This window comes from Achroia grisella, unplaced genomic scaffold (genome assembly GCF_030625045.1).
Source record: "Achroia grisella isolate CSIRO2021 unplaced genomic scaffold, CSIRO_AGI_Agris_v1 utg534, whole genome shotgun sequence".
Classification (NCBI taxonomy): domain Eukaryota; kingdom Metazoa; phylum Arthropoda; class Insecta; order Lepidoptera; family Pyralidae; genus Achroia; species Achroia grisella.
The window spans coordinates 426,646-448,749 of record NW_026712920.1 but is presented as its reverse complement, the minus strand read 5'-3'; the positions used below and the strand labels follow the sequence as shown (position 1 = coordinate 448,749).

At 36.5% G+C, this 22,104-nt stretch overlaps 2 protein-coding genes across 2 annotated transcripts; one reads left to right on the top strand and one right to left on the bottom strand.

Annotated features, from left to right (window-relative positions):
- Nucleotides 1-2,022: 2,022 nt before the first annotated feature.
- On the bottom strand, nt 2,023-18,380 carry LOC131847408 (WD and tetratricopeptide repeats protein 1). The gene is made up of 12 exons (XM_059196986.1): nt 17,962-18,380; nt 17,769-17,880; nt 15,281-15,459; nt 13,853-14,054; nt 12,945-13,062; nt 11,774-11,883; nt 10,644-10,829; nt 8,261-8,388; nt 7,238-7,482; nt 4,210-4,372; nt 3,332-3,659; nt 2,023-2,435 (listed from the first exon to the last, which is right to left on the bottom strand). The coding sequence occupies exons 1-11, from the start codon at nt 18,156-18,158 to the stop codon at nt 3,332-3,334; spliced, it is 1,968 nt and encodes a 655-aa protein (XP_059052969.1). The 5' UTR covers nt 18,159-18,380; the 3' UTR covers nt 2,023-2,435.
- Nucleotides 18,381-18,955: 575 nt separating this feature from the next.
- Nucleotides 18,956-21,636, top strand: LOC131847409 (coiled-coil domain-containing protein 130 homolog). Its single transcript, XM_059196987.1, has 3 exons — nt 18,956-19,336; nt 19,994-20,254; nt 20,889-21,636. Exons 1-3 carry the CDS (start codon nt 19,025-19,027, stop codon nt 21,564-21,566), a joined length of 1,251 nt encoding a protein of 416 aa, XP_059052970.1. The 5' UTR covers nt 18,956-19,024; the 3' UTR covers nt 21,567-21,636.
- Nucleotides 21,637-22,104: the final 468 nt, after the last annotated feature.

Below are 22,104 nucleotides of genomic sequence, written 5' to 3'. Positions count from 1 at the left end.
CCTTATAACCATCCACATTTATATGTAACACCTTCCTTAAAATATTATCACATTGCATAAAAAAAATCGAATTTATATCGCTTAGACATATATATAGAATCACGATGGTGGATGGTAGGGTTAATAATAATAATAAATATATCACATGTCGACGTCTCTGTACAAAGTCTCACTTAGTATATAAATTATAACAAATTAACACCAAATTGTTAGATTTTTAACTACAGAATTTAACACTCCAGTCAACTACCACCCCAGTTAAATTTAATGATACGGACAGATCATTGTATATTTATTAATGATTTATTAATGATGCCAATCGGTGTATTCATTAATTTATTTTCTATTATTTACAAATTATCATTAAATTGGTGTCAATTTCCAATGCCATTAAATTTAATGGCAAGCGTTATTTTAACGTAGAAATAATACGCGTCGCGTCTAATAATTATTATAGTAATTTATAATCTTTTTTGTTCAACCAAGTTTGAAAAAGAAGTGATTCTGAATTCCACTGTATTTTTGTGTATAATATATAATACAACAACGGCCAGTAGATGCACACTTACTATTTACTCTATATAAAAAATACAACAAATATGAATAACTAATAAAAAAACGTACAAGAAACCACATTATTAGTCCTTCGAGTCGGATTTTTGGTCCTTCGAGCCAGGATTTTACAAAAAAAATAAACTCCATCCTAAATGAATTCCATTTTTCGAGTCGGATGAAGACTTTCATTTCAAATTCCATTCACAATTGGTGAATATATCGAGTAAAATATACATCCTCCACGAGTACTACACCACAGTAGTCGTTCTAGTACCATATAGTCAACAATATCTTTTTGAGGACAAGGCATTTTTAGGTCTGATCCCAAACTAAAAGACATTTTTAAGGTTATATACTGTTTTAAGTTTGACGCGGTCATTATTTATAAGTATAATTAGTAAATCACGGGATCTTACCACGTGAACAAACGAAGACGTGTGAAGGTAGACGAATATGTCTGTCCATAAAAGATTTATTCACCTTCTACCCGCTGCTCTTCTGTTTACCAGTGACCATGGCCGTTGAAACACTGCAGAAATATCGGAAACTCAACAAAAAAATAAGACGTGGTAAGATCCCGTGATTTTCTAATTATACTTATTTTTAAGGTTATTTAATTCTCAGATTAGATAAAATTATTTTAAAAATGCCTTCAATAGAAGATATCCAGCGAAAGTACAAAAGTGCATAAATGTTGGTTAAATAGTTCTACATTGTAAATTAAAACGTACTCCTATTCCTTCTATATACTTATCAAAAATAGTAAATGAGTTATCTAAGTAATAGTTATTTAAACTTTTATGTTTCATATACATTATTTATATTATTAACCGGGTCTTAACACGAAGAGTCAGCTCGTGACCACAGCCAGTGCAACCTAGTCGAAACGTCGAGAGAGGTAAATACGTTCAATTGCCATAAAATGATTCGTGTTAAGATCCGGTTAATAATATAAATAATTGTCTCAGTAATATCTTAGAATCCACTGTTTATTTGGAAGTATGTGTTCATCAGACTCCTTAGATTGAATCTTTTTGCGCGACCCATGTATATAGGGTGCTACCTAATTATGGGCATTTATTCCTGCAAAATCACAGTAGACTTTGATAGGTACTATAATGTACTTCATACTTAAAGTTGCAGTGAGAAGTAATAATAATATTTTTAAGGTTTAATAATTTAATGCTAACTTAAATATGAAATTCCTTTATTATTGTAATATAGGTACTAGCTGACTCGGCAAGCGCTCTTTTGTCGTATAAATGATTAGCACCAACACTGAAATGGCGCGTCATAAAAAAATTAATATATTGTCCAAAATAAAATTTAAATAAATTTTGAAAGGGCCATCATTATCATTTAGGTGTATGAAAAAATCAGTCATGCCGTTTCGAAGGAGTATTGTAAAAAAAGTGCTTCAAGGATTTAAATAAATAATTTTATATTCTTCTTATATATATTGTATTGTAACTTATTCAAAAGTGCTTCAATGTAAGTTTATTTAAATAAATAATTTTATATTCTTCTTATATATATTGTGACACGAGAATTTTGTATATAAAAATGCATATAATTCGATAGCACCTTATATACTATACATAAAAATTAACTTTTACATTTATACATATTACAAAAATATGCGACTATACAACGCGTATACAGCCCGAATGACATCATTAACTTTTTAATGAAAAAGAAACCTTGGCACCAATGTGAATTAAACAAATCATTAATCGCCGAGAAATTATGAGAATAATGATAACGTATTTCGTATCGTTAATGTATAATTATTTACAGATGACTGACTTATCATTAGTTAATGATTATATAGATCTATCGACCGGTGTGTATGTGATAGTACGGCCATTTCGTAATATTACCTGTAAAAATTAAAAATATATAAGTGTAATGTTCCTAAAAAATTATTAATAGCCGAGAAATTATGAAAATAATGATAACGTATTTCGTATCTGTTTGGGAAACTACTCTGCTACCAAAATGTTAGGGAAGCGTCATTCACGTACCTGTATGGTTCTGCGGATTTCTTGGGCTTCAGGGTCTCGAAGATATCTTCGCTAGCTTTTCAGTTTCACAGTAGGTTTAACACAGTTCTAATTTATTTTAATTCACAACACACTGCGCGCGCGCGTCAAGGCCGCTGTACAGTCGGTTCAGTACTAGTTAGGGAGGGGAAGGGAACGCGCGGGAACAGAAAACTAACGGACTCTAATTTAATATAATATCTGTGCTTACGATGATACAGGGTAGATTTTGAACAGTATCATTAATATATAATTATTCACAGATGACTGACTTATCTTTAATTAATAATTATATGTATTTATTGGCTATTTGTGTATGTGGTAGATTGGGGATGTTTTTTAAGCATTTTATACCAGAAATTGGCAAACGTATTGTAGAAAAGTACTCCAGTTATTTTTAAAATAAAAATACCCAATTTATCAATTACGAATATTTAACGGTACATGAATTCAGGACGAATGTACTCGAAGAACTCGGCATTACACAGCGCCTATCAGTAATAACAAAATCGTGCCTTCTTTACGGTCTCACGAAAAAGCGACGCATCCATAGAGTAGCTCATCATACATCTTACATGGATGATCATCCATGTAATGAACCGCCCAAGTCAAAGCAGGGGTAGGTGGTACACTCCACGAGCGTACTAAATCTGCAGCCAGCAGGGATAAACGGCAGCCGTCGTACGGCGGACGACATCCGCCTGATACCTCACATGATGACGCACCGACCGTACCTACGTGGGCCTGCAGGCGGGCGAGTGCGGGTCGCGGTCGGGCCCGCCGGCGAAGCTGATGTTGAGGAGCATGGCCTCGAAGGGGTCGCTGCGCATGCGCTGCTGGTTGGCGCGCGCGGCGGCGGCGGCGTCGTGCACGGCGCGCGGCTCGGGCTGCAGCTCCCCGCGCGGCGACCACAGCCGCACCACGGCCTCGATGCCGCTGGTGGCCAGCAGGCACGTGGCGGGGTGCGGCTGCACGCAGTTCACGATCGACTCGTCGCCGCGCAGGCAGCGCACGATGTTGCCCGACCGCCGGCACCAGATGAACATGCTGCCGTCGTCAGACCTGCCGCGATATCGTCGTCGTCATACTCGAAAACGAGTACCGCTCGTAGGGACCGGTCTGCTCCGATGACTACGACTGATTATCTTATTGTATATTTAATATTCAACCCTAATAAATTTGTGCTAGTTGAAATTAAATTAAATGATATTTAGTAGTTTTTGTATTATTTACTAGTTCTATACACTAGATCAATATATCATAAATATATGTTAACTATCATATAAATATATACCCTGCAAATGTTACTTTGCCTTATAAAATAAAATTGATATTAAAAAATAGGGGTTGATTATAGAAGAGCGAAAATTTTGAGTTATATATATTTTTCTATGCTAAATTATAACAAAATATAATTAATAAATATTAGCGAAAATCTAAAAAAAAAAAATATATTTGATGTGGCCACCCTTAACACTCACAGGTATAAAAAATTGTTATAAACCTATTCTCAGACCTACTGAATATACATATGAAATTTCATCAAAATCGGTTTTTCGGAAGACTATAAACACGAAAATTTTATTTATTAGAGAAGACAGTACAAACTTACCCGGCGGCTACGAAGTTGGCATCGGGCCCGAGGAAGTTGGCCTCCTTGATGTCGGTGGTGGTGTTGCAGTGTCCGAGGAACCTCTGCGAGTAATCAAGCGCGGCGGCCCGCAGCTGTCGCTCCAGCACGCTCGTCAGCTGGTTCTCCTCCGCCTCGCCAGCTGCTGGCGGACCAGACACACACACACCTTACACCGCCACACCTCACATCTAATCTCTTAAACTAGCCATGATATTCAAGAGTCGATGTCGACCCACGCATCCTATCTCTTAAACTAGCCATGATACGCGACAGTCGATGTCGACCCTCGCATCCTATCTCTTAAACTAGCCACTATACCCAACAGTCGATGTCGGCTCTCGCATCCTATCTCTTAAACTAGCCACTATACCCAACAGTCGATATCAACCCTCGCATCCTATCTCTTAAACTAGCCATGATACCCAACAGTCGATGTCGACCCTCGCATCCTATCTCTTAAACTAGCCACGATACCCAACAGTCGATGTCGACCCTCGCATCCTATCTCTTAAACTAGCCACGATACCCAACAGTCGATGTCGACTCTCGCATCCTATCTCTTAAACTAGCCATGATACCCAACAGTCGATGTCGACCCTCGCATCCTATCTCTTAAACTAGCCATGATACCCAACAGTCGATGTCGACCCTCGCATCCTATCTCTTAAACTAGTCACGATACCCAACAGTCGATATCGACCCTCGCATCCTATCTCTTAAACTAGCCACGATACCCAACAGTCGATATCGACCCTCGCATCCTATCTCTTAAACTAGCCACGATACCCAACAGTCGATATCGACCCTCGCATCCTATCTCTTAAACTAGCCACGATACCCAACAGTCGATGTCGACTCTCGCATCCTATCACTTAAACTACCTTTTGCCCGCGGCTTCGCTCGCGTTAATTTATCCCCTTAGGGGTGTAATTTATCAAAATCCTTTCTTAGGGGATGCCTACGTCATAGTAGCTTTATGCATGCAAACTCTCAGCCGGATCGGTTTAAAATTGACAAAGTTTCATACAAACTTTCATCCCCTATTTTATCCCCTTGGGGGTAGAATGAATCAAAATCCTTTCTTAGGGGATGCCTACGTCATAGTAGCTTTATGCAAGCAAACTCTCAGCCGGATCGGTTTAAAATTGACAAAGTTTCATACAAACTTTCATCCCCTATTTTATCCCCTTGGGGGTAGAATGAATCAAAATCCTTTCTTAGCGGATGCCTACGTCATAACATCTACCTGCATGCCAAATTTCAGCCCGATCCGTCCAGTGGTTTGGGCTGTGCGTTGATAACTATGTCAGTCAACTTTGAGTTATATATATTTAGACCAGCCATAATACCCAACAGTCGATGTCGACCCTCGTATCTTATCTCTTAAACTAGCCATGATAGTAAACTCTAAGTAGTGCAGAGAAAAAATAAATTTAATGACAAACAAAATGCTTTACACGTACGTACTCGCAAGTACGTACGTATATATGTACGTACGTACGTATACATACACCCATTTATGCGGAAAAGAGTACGCATGTAAATGTAGACAAAGAGAACGAGAAAAAATGCGCAAGTAAAAACATTGATAATCGTTATTATTAGCCCATAGTAATGAATACATCATTAGGGGCCGTTCAAGTATTACGCAAGCAAATGTATTACAATTATTTACCCCCCCATCTCCCTTATCAGAAAAAGTAAGCAAAGCTCTTACCCCCTCCCCCCCATGCTTACGTAAACATTTTTCAATTAATATATTGTTTTTAGTAAAGATAATGTTAGGGTTACCATTCGTGTTAAAAGTGAATTACTAATGACGTAATCATCATTTAGACTGCCCTACGCCCGATGGCATCCAAAATAAACAAAGTTACTACCCCATCCTCCCTCCCGACCCCCCGACCCCCCATAGCGCTTACGTAAGACTTGAACGGCCCCATAACCATAGAGACGTTATTAAGCTGACGGAATCCATTCCTAATGGGATCATTCAACCATTAATTAACAGGGGGAAAGCGGATAGGTAGTAATGTGGACTGTTGATCGCGTTCCTAGCAAAGTACCATGTTAGAATGACATCCACGCGTTTCCCCTGGAAACCCTCGTGATACATTCTTGGTGAATTTGTCACGATGGGCTAACTGACCTGACCCCATGTTCATTCTATCATCCTCAACTGGCCTTGTCAGCGTAAACCGTTAGCCCACACAGATGCACCATTCCATTGCCATCCACTAAAAATAAACCATTACTAACAGGTGGAAAGAGGATTGTTAATAACGTGGACTGTTGATAGCATTTCTAGCAAAATACTATGTTAGGTTGACCTCCACGCGGTTTCCCTTGGAAAACCTGACTAACTATTGTGATAAATTCCTGGTGAATTTGTCACGATTGACTAACTGACCTAACCAAATGCTAATTTTATTATCCTAGGACTGGTCTGCTCTAATCACAATGACTGATTTCCTCTTATTAATTGTTTAACCAGTTGGTTATATATTCAATATTTTTTCTATTTGAGTATTTAATTGAATTAGTGCTAATTGGTGGTTTGTATTCACACACTTAAACTTAAAAATGTGAAGTAATAATAAAATTATTTAAAAGAGCAACACGCAAGTTTCTTGCTCGTTCTTCTTGTGATGAGACAGCTTTCCGAACGAGTGGTAGATTAAAAAAAATGTAATGACTATTCAAAAGTGCTTCAATGTAAGTTTATTTGAATAAATGACTTCCTATTCTATTCAATTCCCACACTGGTGCCCCGCCAGCGCTGGCGGGATAGGCAGTGTAGGATAATAGAATGAACATGGGGTCAGGTCAGTTAGCCCATCGTGACAAATTCACCAAGAATGTATCACAAGGGTTTCCAGGGGAAACCCTCGTGATACATAGGTTAGCGCAGGCGGGTGCTTCATTCCAGTATCATCAAAAAAAACATTACTAACAACTTCTCCTTTTCCCCTTAACTATATAATTAAATAATATCAAAATAAAATGCCTTCATCGGGCTGCGTCTCCATGGTCTCCAAGGCTACGTTGATGTCCTTCTGCAGGAGGAACACCGCATGGCTGCCGGCGTGGCGCGGGAACTTGTCCTTGAAGTACAGCAGGCACTCGTGGGCTTCCCTGGCCCTCTTCACATCCATCAGACCCTTGGCGAGTCTGAAGTGGGACTTGACGTGTGAGGAGTCAAGCTTGATCGCTCGGTAGCAGTCCTTGATAGCCGCGTATGTATCGCCAGACCTGTGTAAATAGAAAGACACATACAGTGACGACTATTATAAACGAAGATTAATAGAAAAATGTCAAATTAGGACAATATACATAGTGCCATCTAGTGGGACTATGTATATTGTATTGTAAATAAGTACAGTTATGTTATGGGTACTAGACAACTGATATAAATATTTAGACAAACTTTTTATATAATCATATATATCACATATAATATACAACATAGAAACACTTAGAGTGATACAATTAACCATAGTCAGGACTACAAATGTTTGTACCGTGCGAGGAATCGAACCGGCGACCATTGAAAGGAAAACAGTATGTTAGACGGCTATATCACCGAGGGGGACTAAATGAGTGGTAGTGTGGTAGTGTAGTTGAGTGTAGTGTGGTTGTGTGGTATTGAGGTAGTGTGTAGTTAGTATTGTACCATGGTAGTGTGGTATGGTAGTCAGATAGTGTTATAGTGTGATAGTGTTATAGTGTGGAGTGTCATAGCGTGATAATGTGGAGTGTCATAGCGTGATAATCTGGAGTGTCATAGTGTGGTCATATGATAGTGTTGTAGCGTTATAGTTTGGTATTATTGTAGTGTAGTAGTTTAATAACGTGGTAGCGTGGTAGCAAAGTAGTGTAGTAGAATCTCAGTGTGGTAGTATGGTAGTCAGATAATGTAGTAGCGTGATAGTGTGGTAGTGTGATAGTGTGGATTATGATAGGGCTGTATTGTTAGCGTAATAGTGTGGTAGTATTGTAGTGTAGTAGTTTAGTAGCGTGGTATACCGACCATCCCCTGCGCATAAGGGCGGCGGCCCTGTTGGAGTAGAGTATGGCGCAGTCGGGACACTCGCCGATGGCGCTGTTGTACAGCTGCACGGCCGCAGAGTAGTCACCTTTGTTCACGTACTCGTTTGCCTGTACATTATGTTTTATTTACATATAGACATATAGATAACCATTTTATTTTGCACCTTCAGTATACATATATAAGATTCAATTTCTAAGTTTAACTTGATTTTATGATGGATGATTTATTTGTGAGATAGATAAATAAATATAAAATTAAATAACCCTGGACTGAAATTGAATTAATTTGAATAAAAGATTTTTTATTCTATAAAAAAATCTGTAATTTAACAATAGATAATAAATAAACAACAAAGGAATTTTAAATTATTTATTTTAAAATTAAAACAGATTTTACTATATTGAAGAGTTATTAATGAACTAGCTGTACACGTGACTCCGCGTGGAATTTAACTTTATTTTTCTAAAATAAAAGTAGCCTAAGTTACTCCTTATTACATCAGCTACCTGCCAAAGAAAGTCACGTCAAAATCGGCCCAGCCATTTCAGAGATTAGCCGGAACAAACGGACAGACAGACGAAAATTGTAAATGTTATTTTGGTAAGTGTCGTATTTACCATATATTCATATGCATGTAGTAAAACACGGTTATTTCAATATTACAAATAGACACTCCAATTATATTTATATGTATAGATGTATAGATGATAAAACAACAATAATTATATATTCAATATGATAAGTACGTTAGCTAAATTTGGAAATTATTATTATCATCTCTATGAATATTTGGACAGAAGCTGTCTATACAAATACATAGATATTTTTTCCGTAAATTTATACATAGAAAATACCCAGATCGATACAAACAATCATACTCGTGAATACAATTTTTTGTACTGAGCGAGGAATCGAACCCGCGACCATCGGAAGTACGGCGGTGTGCTAAACCACTAGACCACCGAGTCATTGTAAAATACATAAAAGAACGTACACGACACGTTCTGATTAATAGAATATTTTCTATGTATAAATTTACGGAAAAAATATCTATGTATTTGTATCAGTTATCTAGCACCCATAACACAAGCTTTAGCTAGCTTAACTTGGGTCTAGATGTTGCTGTGTAAATTGTCTTAAGATTATTATTATTATTACATGTCATTTTACTCTCTTTAAACTTTAATTTTTTACTAGTAGTGCCCGCGCTTTCACCTGCATTAAAGCATTACATAGTATAAAGTTAAGTCGATCCCCGTGTGAATTGAACGGGGGATCGATCGGAGAAAGAACGTACGTATAAAATCAGCTATTGTTTAGATTTTATTCATTCTTTCATAATTTAAGAGCTACGCTCTTGTCGGTGGAGCTCTTGCCACTTTCCGCGATCTTCCATCATGCTCTTTAATTCTTGATACGACACGACTCCCATTTTGTCCTCAATTTGTTTGATGTAAGCTATTCCTTGGTCTTCCCCTCCCCCTCTTTCCTTCTATTTTCCCCTCAATAATAATTTTCATGAAATCATCGTGCCGTATCAAGTGCCCTAACATTTTTCCTCGTCTATTTTCTATGGTGTTCAATATTTGTCTTTTTTCTTTTACCCTGTGTAATACTTCTTCGTTTCTTACTTTATCCTTCCAGCTAATTCTTTCCATCCTCCTCCAACACCACATTTCAAAAGCCTTCAGTTTGTCTCTTTCCTTTTGATTTAATGTCCACGTCTCACATTAGTTTATAATTTTGCAATTCAATTATTGTTAAAATCAACATAAAATTCAAATTTCATTTATTCATGTAGGACATTTTAGCCGCTTATGAACGTATTTTTTTTATATTATTTTCCTTACCGCCAACAATAGTTATTATTAATTAATACATGGCACATAATATGTAATTATTACATCACGGCATCTTACCACGTTTTATTTTTGAGTTCCCGATATTTGGGCAGTGTTTCAACGGCCATGATCACGGATGAACTGATGAGCAGCGGGTAGAAGGCAAATAAATCGTTTATGGGCAGACATATTCGTCTACCTTCACACGTCTTCGTGTTGCTACTATTGGAACTCAGAACACAATACATTTGTTGTATCTGCATAATCAGATAAGTATTTTTTATTCTAAATTTGCGTTTAAAATTTTCAGTTCCTTTTATACTATACTAGCTACTCGCACTGGATTCGCCCGGGTATACATGTATTACACATATAAACCTTCCTCTTGAATCGCTCTATCTATTAAAAAAAACGTTTCAAAATCTGTTGTGTAGTTTTAAAGATTTAAGCATACATAGGGACGGACAGACAGTGACAGTGACTTTTTTTTATACTATGTAGTGATAATGATATTGACTCACAGTTTCCTTAAGTATTTGCACGTGGTCGGGCAACTGAACTGGAGGGTCCACGGCTGCGTGAGTGCCATTTGTACCATTTTGGGGTCCCTGTTTGCCCTCCCCCTCCCGATAGCCATGGTTGTGCTGAATGATGAAACTCTCCACCAAAACTGGCTGCCGAGCTGAGTTGATATCGAAGAGGTATATCTGTGAACATTCATTGTAACTCACATTAATTTCTTCATTCTTATCATTCACTAGCTGTTACTCGCGACTTCAAGTGATGTTTAACCGATTTTTTTTATAAAAAAAATCTAAAATAAAAGCAGCTTTAATCTTTAAAATATTAGGTATATGCGAATGAAAGGCCCGTCAAAATCGTCGTCCAGCCGTTTCAGAGATTAGTAAGTACTTTATACACTTTCATAAGCATTTAGTGAAAGCATTTAGGTGTTAAGTATTGTTACGTTGTACGTTTGTGTGTTAAAATTTCACAGCTGGAGGAAATACAATTTTTTTCTAATTAAAAGACTTTTTATAATAAATTCGTGTTGGATAGACAAAGAAAATATTGATGGAATATGTGTATGTATAATTACTAACTGACCCGGCAAACATTGTTTTGCCTTAAAATAAAAAAAAAAACATTTAGGGGGATGAAAAATAGATGTTGGCCGATTCTCAGACCTGCTCGATACGCTCACAAAATTTCATGAGAATCGGTCAAGCGATTTCGGAGGAGTATGGGAACGAAAACTGTGACACGAGAATTTTATATATAAGATATGCATAACAGCATTTTTTATGTCACTGGAATGGCAAACAAGCTGACGACTGACTCGATAGTAAGTGTCAACGGTCACCTTAATAATATCACTTTATCATACCGTGATACCACTCATTCGTTGTCATTTGTTCATGTTCATAGGACTAAGATATTATGCCTCCATATTCTGTAATTTAACTGATTTGTCTTCCATCTCCCTTATTCCCATTAATTCGAAGCACACCCTACAAAAGTATACTGCAAAAACACAGATATGACCAGTGGAAGATATATTGCGCCGACCCCAAATAATAGAATGAGGGATGGCTATGATGATATCAATAATGTACATTAAAATTTTACCTCTCCAGAACCATAGACGAACCTGTTCTGAACCAAGGTTGACCAGTAGCTCGTTGCCGTCGTGGCTGAAAGCAACGTACGTCGTCGCCTTCTTGGGGAACGTATGTTCATTTGGTTCCATTGACAAGTGGCCTGCGAAACGAAATGACGATTCTATTAATAATAACTCTTGGACTATTTACATGGCGCCATCTAGTCTCAAACTAAACGGAGCTATTGTCATGGGTCTTGTGTATTGTTTTCTTTCAATTATTATTTAGACTTCGGTGACCCACACACTCCTTTGTGTCATGCCGTTTTAGGTTGACCGGAAGGGATCACTTTTAAAGATAAGTCCTCTTTTACTAACAATATTTATTTATTTATTTATTCTTTTGCACACAAAAATGTATACAAGGCGGACTTAATGCCTGATGGCATGATGAAGGCGGATTAAATGCAATATTTCTAATATTTATTTCAATTTCTTATTTAAAAGTACAATAAATAATATATATATTGATATAATTAAACACATTTTTTTGTATACGTATACATAATATATATAGACAGCACCCAACAAGTCTTATATATAAAATTCTCGTGTCACAGTTTTCGTTTCCATACTCCTCCGAAACAGCTTGACCGATTCTCATGAAATTTTGTGAGCGTATTGAGTAGGTCTGAGAATCGGCCAACATCTATTTTTCATCCCTCTAAATGTTAGGGGTAGTCCACCCCTAAATTTTTTATTTTATTTTAAGGCAAAACGTGTGCCGGGACAGCAGACAGGTATTTATATATAGTAATATATATAAATACCAATAAAACAATCATATTCATTAATACAAATGTTTGTACTTTGCGAGGAGACGAACCCGCAACCATCGATGTGCAAAATTGCTAGAGAACCGAGGCTATAAACAGATAAGTACAAAACCGTCGTAGCTACCGCGACTTTACTATCCCAAAGGTCAAGAGTTCGCATTTTCCGATACCAATAATTTGGACAGTTTGTATTTCTGACTGACTTCTTCGGAGTAAATTCTTCTTCTTTCTCAGAAAGAAAAAGAATTTACTACAACTAGAGATTCGGTTAACAAATCAATCAAAGCTATAATGATATGTATGCTCCGGCGAAAGATATGTCCCGGCTACAAGGAAGTACAATACTGAAACGACGTCCCCGTGTCCCCCCTGTCCCCGGCCCGTACCTGGCGCGAAGTAGTGCACGGCGGCGCGGGGCACGTTGAGGTCGGGGTCCCCGTGACCCGCGCGCGAGCTCCGCACGTGACTCCTCTCCCACATGAGGCGCGACGATGGCGCATTCACCTGTCACAGTGCACAGCTTTATAAAAAATCTAAACAAAATATATTTATTCATGTAGGTCAATTACAGACTCTTATGATATGTCAAATCTACTGTCTAAGTTGAGGGTGGTTTCGAGCTAGGAAGAACTGATAATATATACTTATTCTTATGAAATGGGCATGTACATTAAAAAAAATACATATTCATTTTTCACAATACTGAAAACTGCGGTGTTAGACCACGCCACGCAAATCCACATTGTTTAATCACCTTCCAGCAATGGTATTTTTTTTGTGGATGATAATGGAATGTTGCACCCGCCTGCGCTAACGGTTTACGCTGGCGGGGCACCAGTGGAGGACGGTAAGATGAGTATGAGGTCAGTTCAGTTAGCCCATAATGATAAATTCACCAGGAATTCAACACTATGGTTTCCAGGGGGAACCTCGTGGAGGTCGACCTGACATGGTACATTGCTAGCAATGGGGTTATCAACCATATTACTAATAATCCCCTTCCCCCCCAGCAATGGTATTTCCGAACCGATGCAATATTGAAACTTGCAAGAATAGAACAGAATAGGATAGGATAGGATAGAATAGAACAGAACAGAATAGAATAGAATAGAAAATCATTGAAGGACTGATAGATGTTATTTACTCTTCGATGATTGTTACTCAAAACCTACTGAATTAATTTTAGTGAAACTTTATAATACAGTTTAGACGTCTGAATAACAAATAGGCTATAAATTTAACACAAAGGAAACCGCGGGCACAGCTACTAAAAAGAAAATAATAAAGACTTTACCTGAAGTTTCGCCAACTTGATCATCCTAGTATCGTACAGCCGCACGTAGAAGTCGTTCGCGCCCACCGCGAGCTGGTACGGCCTGCGGGGGTTCACCGCCACGCATTTCGCTTCTGCATACCGCCCGAGATGGTTCAATAGGTTTACCAGTACGTTGGCTGAGTCTGAGTTGCAGCGATGTGATGTTCTCATATCATGTTGTCTGTAATAAGTGAGGGTAAGCTTGAGCTTGATGCAATTACGCCATTATATTGTATTGCGTAAGGTTTTATTTACAACAAACTACCAGAGTCTGTTCTGAATCTGCCTGAAAAAAGATTCAAATATCTATATATATTAAATATTCATAAAACACTTCCTTTGTAAAAAACTGAAGTATTCGTTAGTGATAATAATGTTTTTGTTGAAAAACTTAAAATTAGCGCTGACAATATTATCTGATTGCACTAAGAATGAGTGTAGCGGTTTCTATGTTGATTATCGCATATTCAAAAGAGCAACATACAAGTTTCTTTCTCATTCTTCTTGATGAATCTGCGTTCCGAATGAGTGGTAGAATAAAAATGACCATTCAAACGTGCTTGTATTGAGTTTATTTTAATATGGATTATTTCTATTTCTGTTGGATTTGACGGCGTCATTGATCTAGCGGTTTACCACATCGCTTTACGTCTGATGGGTTCATCACTCACGTTTCCGTGCAACTTCGAGCGTGCTCCTGATCGTGCGGGTAAACACATGCCGTGTAAAGGAAGCTAACTATTGTATCGTAACTATAGTTGCAAAATCGGTTATTAACGATTGTAACTAAACGGATAATCGAAGCGGCAACATCTACATTATCTAAATTATGTACATAATTTGAACCAAGGAGACGTTGTCGCTTTGCAGGTAGGTATTTAATATTAGTTACGTAATTTGTTGACATTTATGTTAAATTACTCATTAAATAACTGGATTATTTATATTTGTCGCATTAAATATAATTTATAAAATCTAAAATGGAATTTATATGCTTCGGTTATCGGATTTTCATTACATCTAAGAGTTGACATACAATAAAAAGAAAATTTTACCCTTTTACTTTGTCGCACGCGGATAATTAACCGTTATTAACTGCATTTTATCGGTAGCTAACCATACATTTGAAATTAAATGAAATATTATTGATCCTAAAAGATTACTGTAGGTACAGTTGGGTTTAAAATGAAATTCATATAAAAATATACAAACATTAAAGAGAGTAGGTATACTGGCCTCTTAGATAGGGTAATCAATAACCTGTTTAGAAGAAATTAGGTTACGGGTTTTGTAAAACTATAAACGTGACACAATATTAGGCCGCCTCCTAAATAGTTTATTAAAGTTTAGGAGAATTATGGTTAAGTAACGGTAGCTAACGGGTTTCCAGGTATAAAGGTGACTCACAGTATGAGGCCGTCCTCGCCGGCGGACCAGATGAGGTTGGGGTTGCCGGGCGCGGTGGCGAGGCGCTTGACGCGTCCGCAGTGGCACGCGCAGTCCAGCAGCGGCGCGCCCCCCGACACCGCCCGCGCCCGCACCGTGCCGTCCGCCGCGCACGTCGCCACGGTGTCCGCCGACAGGAACTGCGGCACGCACCACTCACTACCTCACTACTCAGTACTAACACATGCTCGTACACTGGATCGAACTTCACCAGTTTTCGATATATAAAATTGCTCATAAAATACACGTTATAAATGGAAATAGAGAAGTTGTATTCCATAACACACAACAGTCCGCGTCGTTGGGCCGGCCAGTAAACGGCGCGCTGATTTATAAAAGGGAAAGCGATAGTGTGTATTACAGTTTGTGATTTAGTTTTTTTAAAATCGAGTGCGTTGAAAACGTCGTATGTTATACGTGTGTATTTAACGCACTCGGCTCTATTACGCCCTCGCCTTCAGCTAGGGCAAGGCTTCCGCCTCGGGTGTTATAAGACACTTATATCGTAATATACTATTATTTAATTGATGATAGTCTGTTTAGGTTGCGAAAACTGGTTAGAGTTTTTTTTTTGCAATAGCATATGCTGGTGGTCACTCTATTCATATTTAAATTTTAATGACTGTATTATTGTAGATATGTACAACATTTATTTGAAAAAAATACGAGCTGAGTTTCTTGTCAGTTCTTCTCATCTGGAAATAATTCCAAACTGATAGTAGATCTGACATATCATAAAAGTCTGTAATAGACCTACATGAATAAAGATATTTTGAATTTATAACGGTATAATACACCCACCTGCACTAACGGTTTACACAGGCAGGGCATCAGTAGAGGTTAATAAGATGAGCATGAGGTCAGATCAGTTAGACCGTCATGACAAATTGATCAAGAAATCAGCATGATGGTTTCCAGCAGACAACTTGACAACATTGCTAGCATTGGGATTATCTTTAGTACACATAGTTTACATTACTAAACAACAACCTTGGCCCGACTCTCTGTTTATTACCTTTTATCTATTTATGTATTATCTTTCTATTTTATTAGAATGGCAAAAAGCTAACAGCCTTATTCTAAGCAGTAACCGTCTTCAAAGACAGATGTTTTTACAATCTATATCTGGTAAATAAAGTAATTGTTAGAACTGGTCTGTTCAAGTTACAGCCACTGATTAAATTATTTCCTTTTAAAAAAATACAATAGCACATGCTGGTGATCATAACTCCCTAATTTAATTTAAAAGTTTTGATGAAACTTTGCATTAATATAGCTCATACATCAGACAATACATAGGCTATAATTTAAAAAGATATATAAATTGGATGTGTAATAAATGTCAAGTAAGTATAATGCAGATGAAGCTGCATGGGTCAAATAGTACTAAAAAAATTATGTAGAGATACCTCATCACATCATATATAACACTACAGTGTTGAGGTGATAACCATCACACTACAATCACAACACACAATTATAGTCATTAGTGTAATATAGATAAAGTATGATATAGAGTAGCAAATCATGATAACAATAAGAACATTCTATTTACACTTGTTGTTATCTAACAATCAAATGTTACAAGTCATTTCTTTATCAATATTTGTATTAAATCAAATTTATATATTTGAGCAAAGCCTATCATTTACTACAGGATTACTTAACATCATAATGCAGGGCAATAGTCATTCCATTCACTTCACATTTCAGTTTGTTGCACAGGATTTTCATTTAATAAGACATAGACAATGGATATCTTTGAAGGAGGCCTTTGTTCAGCAGTATAAGCCTTCTGGGCTGAGATGATGATGATGATGATGATGAGACAATGTAAGTAAACTAGCTTTTAAAAAAAATCTGCAGAGTTTCTTGGCTGTTCTTCTCGATTGAATGGGTATACTGAACTTGGTGGTAGGGAAAAAATATGAATACAAAAAAACTTGACTGATGGAAAAACTTCTACAGAATCCTTTTATTATTATAACTATTAAATCCATAGCACTGACAATATTATCTGATTACACTAATAATGAGTGCGTAGTAATTTCTATGTTGATTATCGCATGCCTCTTACTTGCTATACTGTAATTATTTATATAAATAAACATCTATTAAAAAGAGCAACACACAAGTTTCTTGCTCATTCTTCTTGTGATGAATCTACATTCCAATTCATTGGTAGAATCAAAATATGACTATTCAAAAGTGCTTGTAATGAGTTTATTTGCATAAAGATTATTTCTATTTCTATTGATTACTTTACCATCCTTAAATGTTGAAAATAGATTTAAATGAAATTTGATACACACATAGCAAAAATAGCATAGTAACATATATCACATATATATAAGATATTAACTTCAATTCCACACAAAACTATGCTATAAGATTCATTAAATTATTCATTCATAAAAAAAAATTGTAAATAGAAGGATGAATAAGTTACCTTAACAGAAAATATGTTGCCAGTATGATCTGTAGCCATGTTATGAAGTTTCTTATACCGATAGGGGTCCCACAGTATTACGTGAAGATCGTCAGAGGCTGATGCTAGTATACTACGAAAAAATGCATTTGTTTCATTAAATAAAGGGTTCATACACTCAACTGTTGCATTATAGACTTTCAGAGACACTTACGATCCGTCGCTATTCCATTCAAGGCAATTTACGCAGCCTGCGTGACCGTGAAGCTCCTTCTCCAGTCCGAGCCGGTTGATCATGGCTCTCGTCACCATGAGACGACTCTGGAACTGCCTGTCCACATCACCACGCTGACGGGCAGCAGTTAGACCCACTGTGCCCTTTGTCCAAGCGGGATCCTCTCTCCGACCCATATTTGCTAAGTATCACTCAATATGTCTGATCAACCATCCCAATCAGACAAAATTACGAACTAACTGCGGCTGGATCTATTTATAGTATGCAATATTTTACTACTCATCATCGCCTGACAAGGTCAAATTTGTTTGCTACAGCGATGATATTGTTAAAAAATTTAATAAACAAACAATTAGTATTGAATAAAAAGGTTTTTATGAGTAGAAGAAGTATTTCAATGAAAATATGTAATTACTGACTGTCAAATTGTCACAACAGCTGTCAGTGAGTTCTTTTTCTTTTCTTTTACTGGCATGGAAGCATAGAACATGAATAATAGCTCCGGATCTAGTTAACTATTTAGCATGACGTATGTACAATTGTACATATATTACTATTCATTGTATTTGTATTAATAATATCAATGGACAATTCACACAACGTCATCTAGTCTCAAACTAAGCAAAGCTTGTATTATAAGTATATGAGATGAATACAAACAATCCTACTCATGAACACAAATATTTGTATCAAACCCGCGAACATTGCAAGTAAGAAACCACTAGACCACCGATAATGTCACACTAGCTGTCACTGTCACTTACAAGTCTTATTGATCTGTGGTTCTTTTTCATTGTCTGTTTTTGTCTGTCAGTGTAAATAAATATTATATTTTAATTATTTTAATATATTTTATATAAGGTATAATAATTCCTCTTTCATTCACTAAATAATTATTTATAGCTTCTTTTTCTATTTTTCATAATATAAATGTTATTGGATTACAAAAATATTCTTTGATCTAATATATTATTTTTCACTGATACTATTGAAGTTACTTTGTACACAAGCTTCGAATTTAAATTCCAGATAAAACCACAGAATGGGTGAACGGAAAGGTCAAAACCTGTACTATCCCCCCGACTACGACCCTAAAGTTGGGGGGTTGAACAAATTCCTGGGCACCCATGCCTTACGGGAGCGAGCTCGTAAACTCCACATGGGGATCTTGATCATCCGGTTTGAGATGCCATATAACATCTGGTGCGATGGCTGCAACAACCATATAGGCATGGGAGTGAGGTATAATGCTGAGAAGACGAAAATTGGCATGTATTATAGCACACCGGTGTACCAGTTCAGGATGAAGTGCCATCTGTGTGATAATCATTTTGAAATCAAAACAGATCCAGGCGTAAGTATTCTTTTTTTATTATATTTATATTACTGAATAATTTAGAACATTTTTATGTTATAAGTTAAAGTTGCGGGACACAATTGATTATAGTCATGTAGCAGCATACTTTATATATGTGTTTACCTTTAGTTCTTGCAATTTCCTACAATACCTATTGCATGGTACATGTAACATTTGCAATGCATCTGTGTGACCTTCAAGCAGCTCAAATTTTTTTTTTAAGATGCAGTGTTAATCCGTTGCTACCTGCAGCAGTGTGTGTAAGCTACACATGTAACATTGTATGTAAGGCCGAAACATCTCAATAAAAACACTTCTATTCTATCTGTTGTTTCTATCATTTGAAGCTCCCAGGTTCTCAACGAAGTAGGTCATAGACTTAAACCCTAAAAGGATGTGTACACATACCTCCTTGACACCTTTTATTCATAAGTGACTTGTATTTTATTTTTGTTGTGTAAAGTATATCCAATATTTCTTAGTTCTCTACTGGCAAAGGCCTCTAATGTTTACCATTCTGGCCTGTGTATTATGCCAGTTATTAGAAACTTCCAGTACTTGGCAGGTTTGGTTATAATTGAGTATAAATTATTTGGGCCCTCCTGATGTTATATGATCTTAAGATAGTAACAAATATCAATTATTTCTTTACAGAATTTAGACTATGTCATAGTATCAGGAGCTAGACGTCAAGAGAACAGATGGGATCCCACCGAGAATGGTCAGATTGTACCCGAGACGAAGGAGACCCAAAAACGCCTATTCGATGACCCAATGTTCCGACTGGAGCACAAAACTGGTGACGAGCATGATGCTAAACAGGATAAGCCCAGGCTCGGGAAACTAGTGGGAAGAAATGAAACTGTATGGAAAGATGATTATGAGGCTAATTGCTCTTTGAGAAGAAACTTTCGGGTAATCTTATTTCCTTATTTATACTCTGTATTGTACAAAATACAGATATTATTTAAAAAAGTAATTACATATATATCAACAGATACAATTAGTGGTCTTATCGCTAAGCAATTTCGTCCAGACTACCTTTAGGTGGATAGTGAAAGTAAAAACAAGGTGTCCTACATAATTTATTATGTGCATCACCTACCCTTTTCTATCTTTATTTTCTTATTCTTATTTGAGTTTTCATTACACACTTTTAATCATTAAGCAGACAATGCAAATTAAGAAATAAAGTCATCTGCTTGGGTGTCCCACCAAACAGTTTGCTTTATGTGATATGCCTTGTAGTAGAATGTGATTAGTCAATTCAAATACTATTTATTCATGTACTACCTTTTAGCCGTTTATGTATGTCAAGTTTATTGTAATTAATATTTTATTCCCTGCCAATGAAATTACAGCATACAATGGTGACATGATAGTCCTGTAGAAAGCCAATACATCAGAGATATCAATGATCACATGATGTTTTATAATGTTTTTACACTGGTGTACATTGGTTCTTTCCCATATTCTCCAACAATTTAGATTTCTCACCACATGAAGTAACTTAGCAATTATACTAAACATTAATTTCGTCTTATTACAGAAAAAAAGGAAGGAATTTGAAGAGGCATCTGTCAATGACAGCTTACTACTAGCTAAATCATCACTGGACATCAACCTTCTACCAGAGACAGAAGATGATAGGAACATGGCTACACTTTTATCTCTTCGACCTTCACGGAGTATAGAAGAAAAGCAGAGTTTCACCAGAATACAGATACTAAACAGTCCAGCTTTGCCGAGCTCAAGTGGACTGATTACCACTTTTGGAGGCCTCAAAAAAGAAGAATCATTGAGTAAAAATGCTCCATTAACTAGAAATTCTCTAGGAATTACCATTAAGAAGAGTAAAGTAGAAAAAGAAGAAATTGGTATAGAAAAGAATTTAAAACTACATGAAAATGATGAACAATATTCTGAAGGTACAGAGAAACATAATAAATTGAATAATCCGGTAAGTCCTCCATTAACAAGAAATTCCTTGGAAATCTCTTTTAAAGAGAGTAAAGTTGAAAAAGAAGAAATAAGTACAGACAGTAAGGCAAACAAACAAGAAAATGATAAAAAATATTGTAAACAAATAGAAATTGATAATAAAGCAGACAATACTACAAATAATAAGGTTGGAAACAATGTTAACAAAAAAGAGGCAATACAAAATATAACGAATAGTTTATCATTAGTAGGTGATTACAGTTCTAGTGGGGAAAACTCAGATTAAGTGACAATTACTGTTTATAGCTTGAAGACAAGAGGACAGTCTTGAGAAGTTAATGAAAAAGCCTAAGAGGCTACAGCCCAGATGGTGAATCTAGACATACTGGTGAGCGCAGCTGTTCATGTGACGCAAGATAGTGCACAATGGAGAGAGACAATGAGGATAATGGGTCTGAAGTGTAATCTTTAAGAATATACTGGGACCAAATACAGAGAAATTATTAATAAAGTTATCCGTAATATATAGAAGTACCTAACAATTACGCTAAGGCTGGATTTCACCAATTGATGTAACGGAGTTTAGCGTAAACTCGAAAAAAAATATCGAAGTTGATCTCGTTTTTCTTTAAATGGAATTCACCAGCATTATACAGATCATGTTTACCAAAATGAAGTTTTTAGATTTTCATTCGTTCACAGTGTTACAATGTAAAATAAATAAAATAATATGTTGTATTAGATGCAATGGGTAATTTAAGTAAAATAATTTTAAGAAATATTTGAAATTCATTCATGTGATAATAAGGTTAAGTTTTTAATTT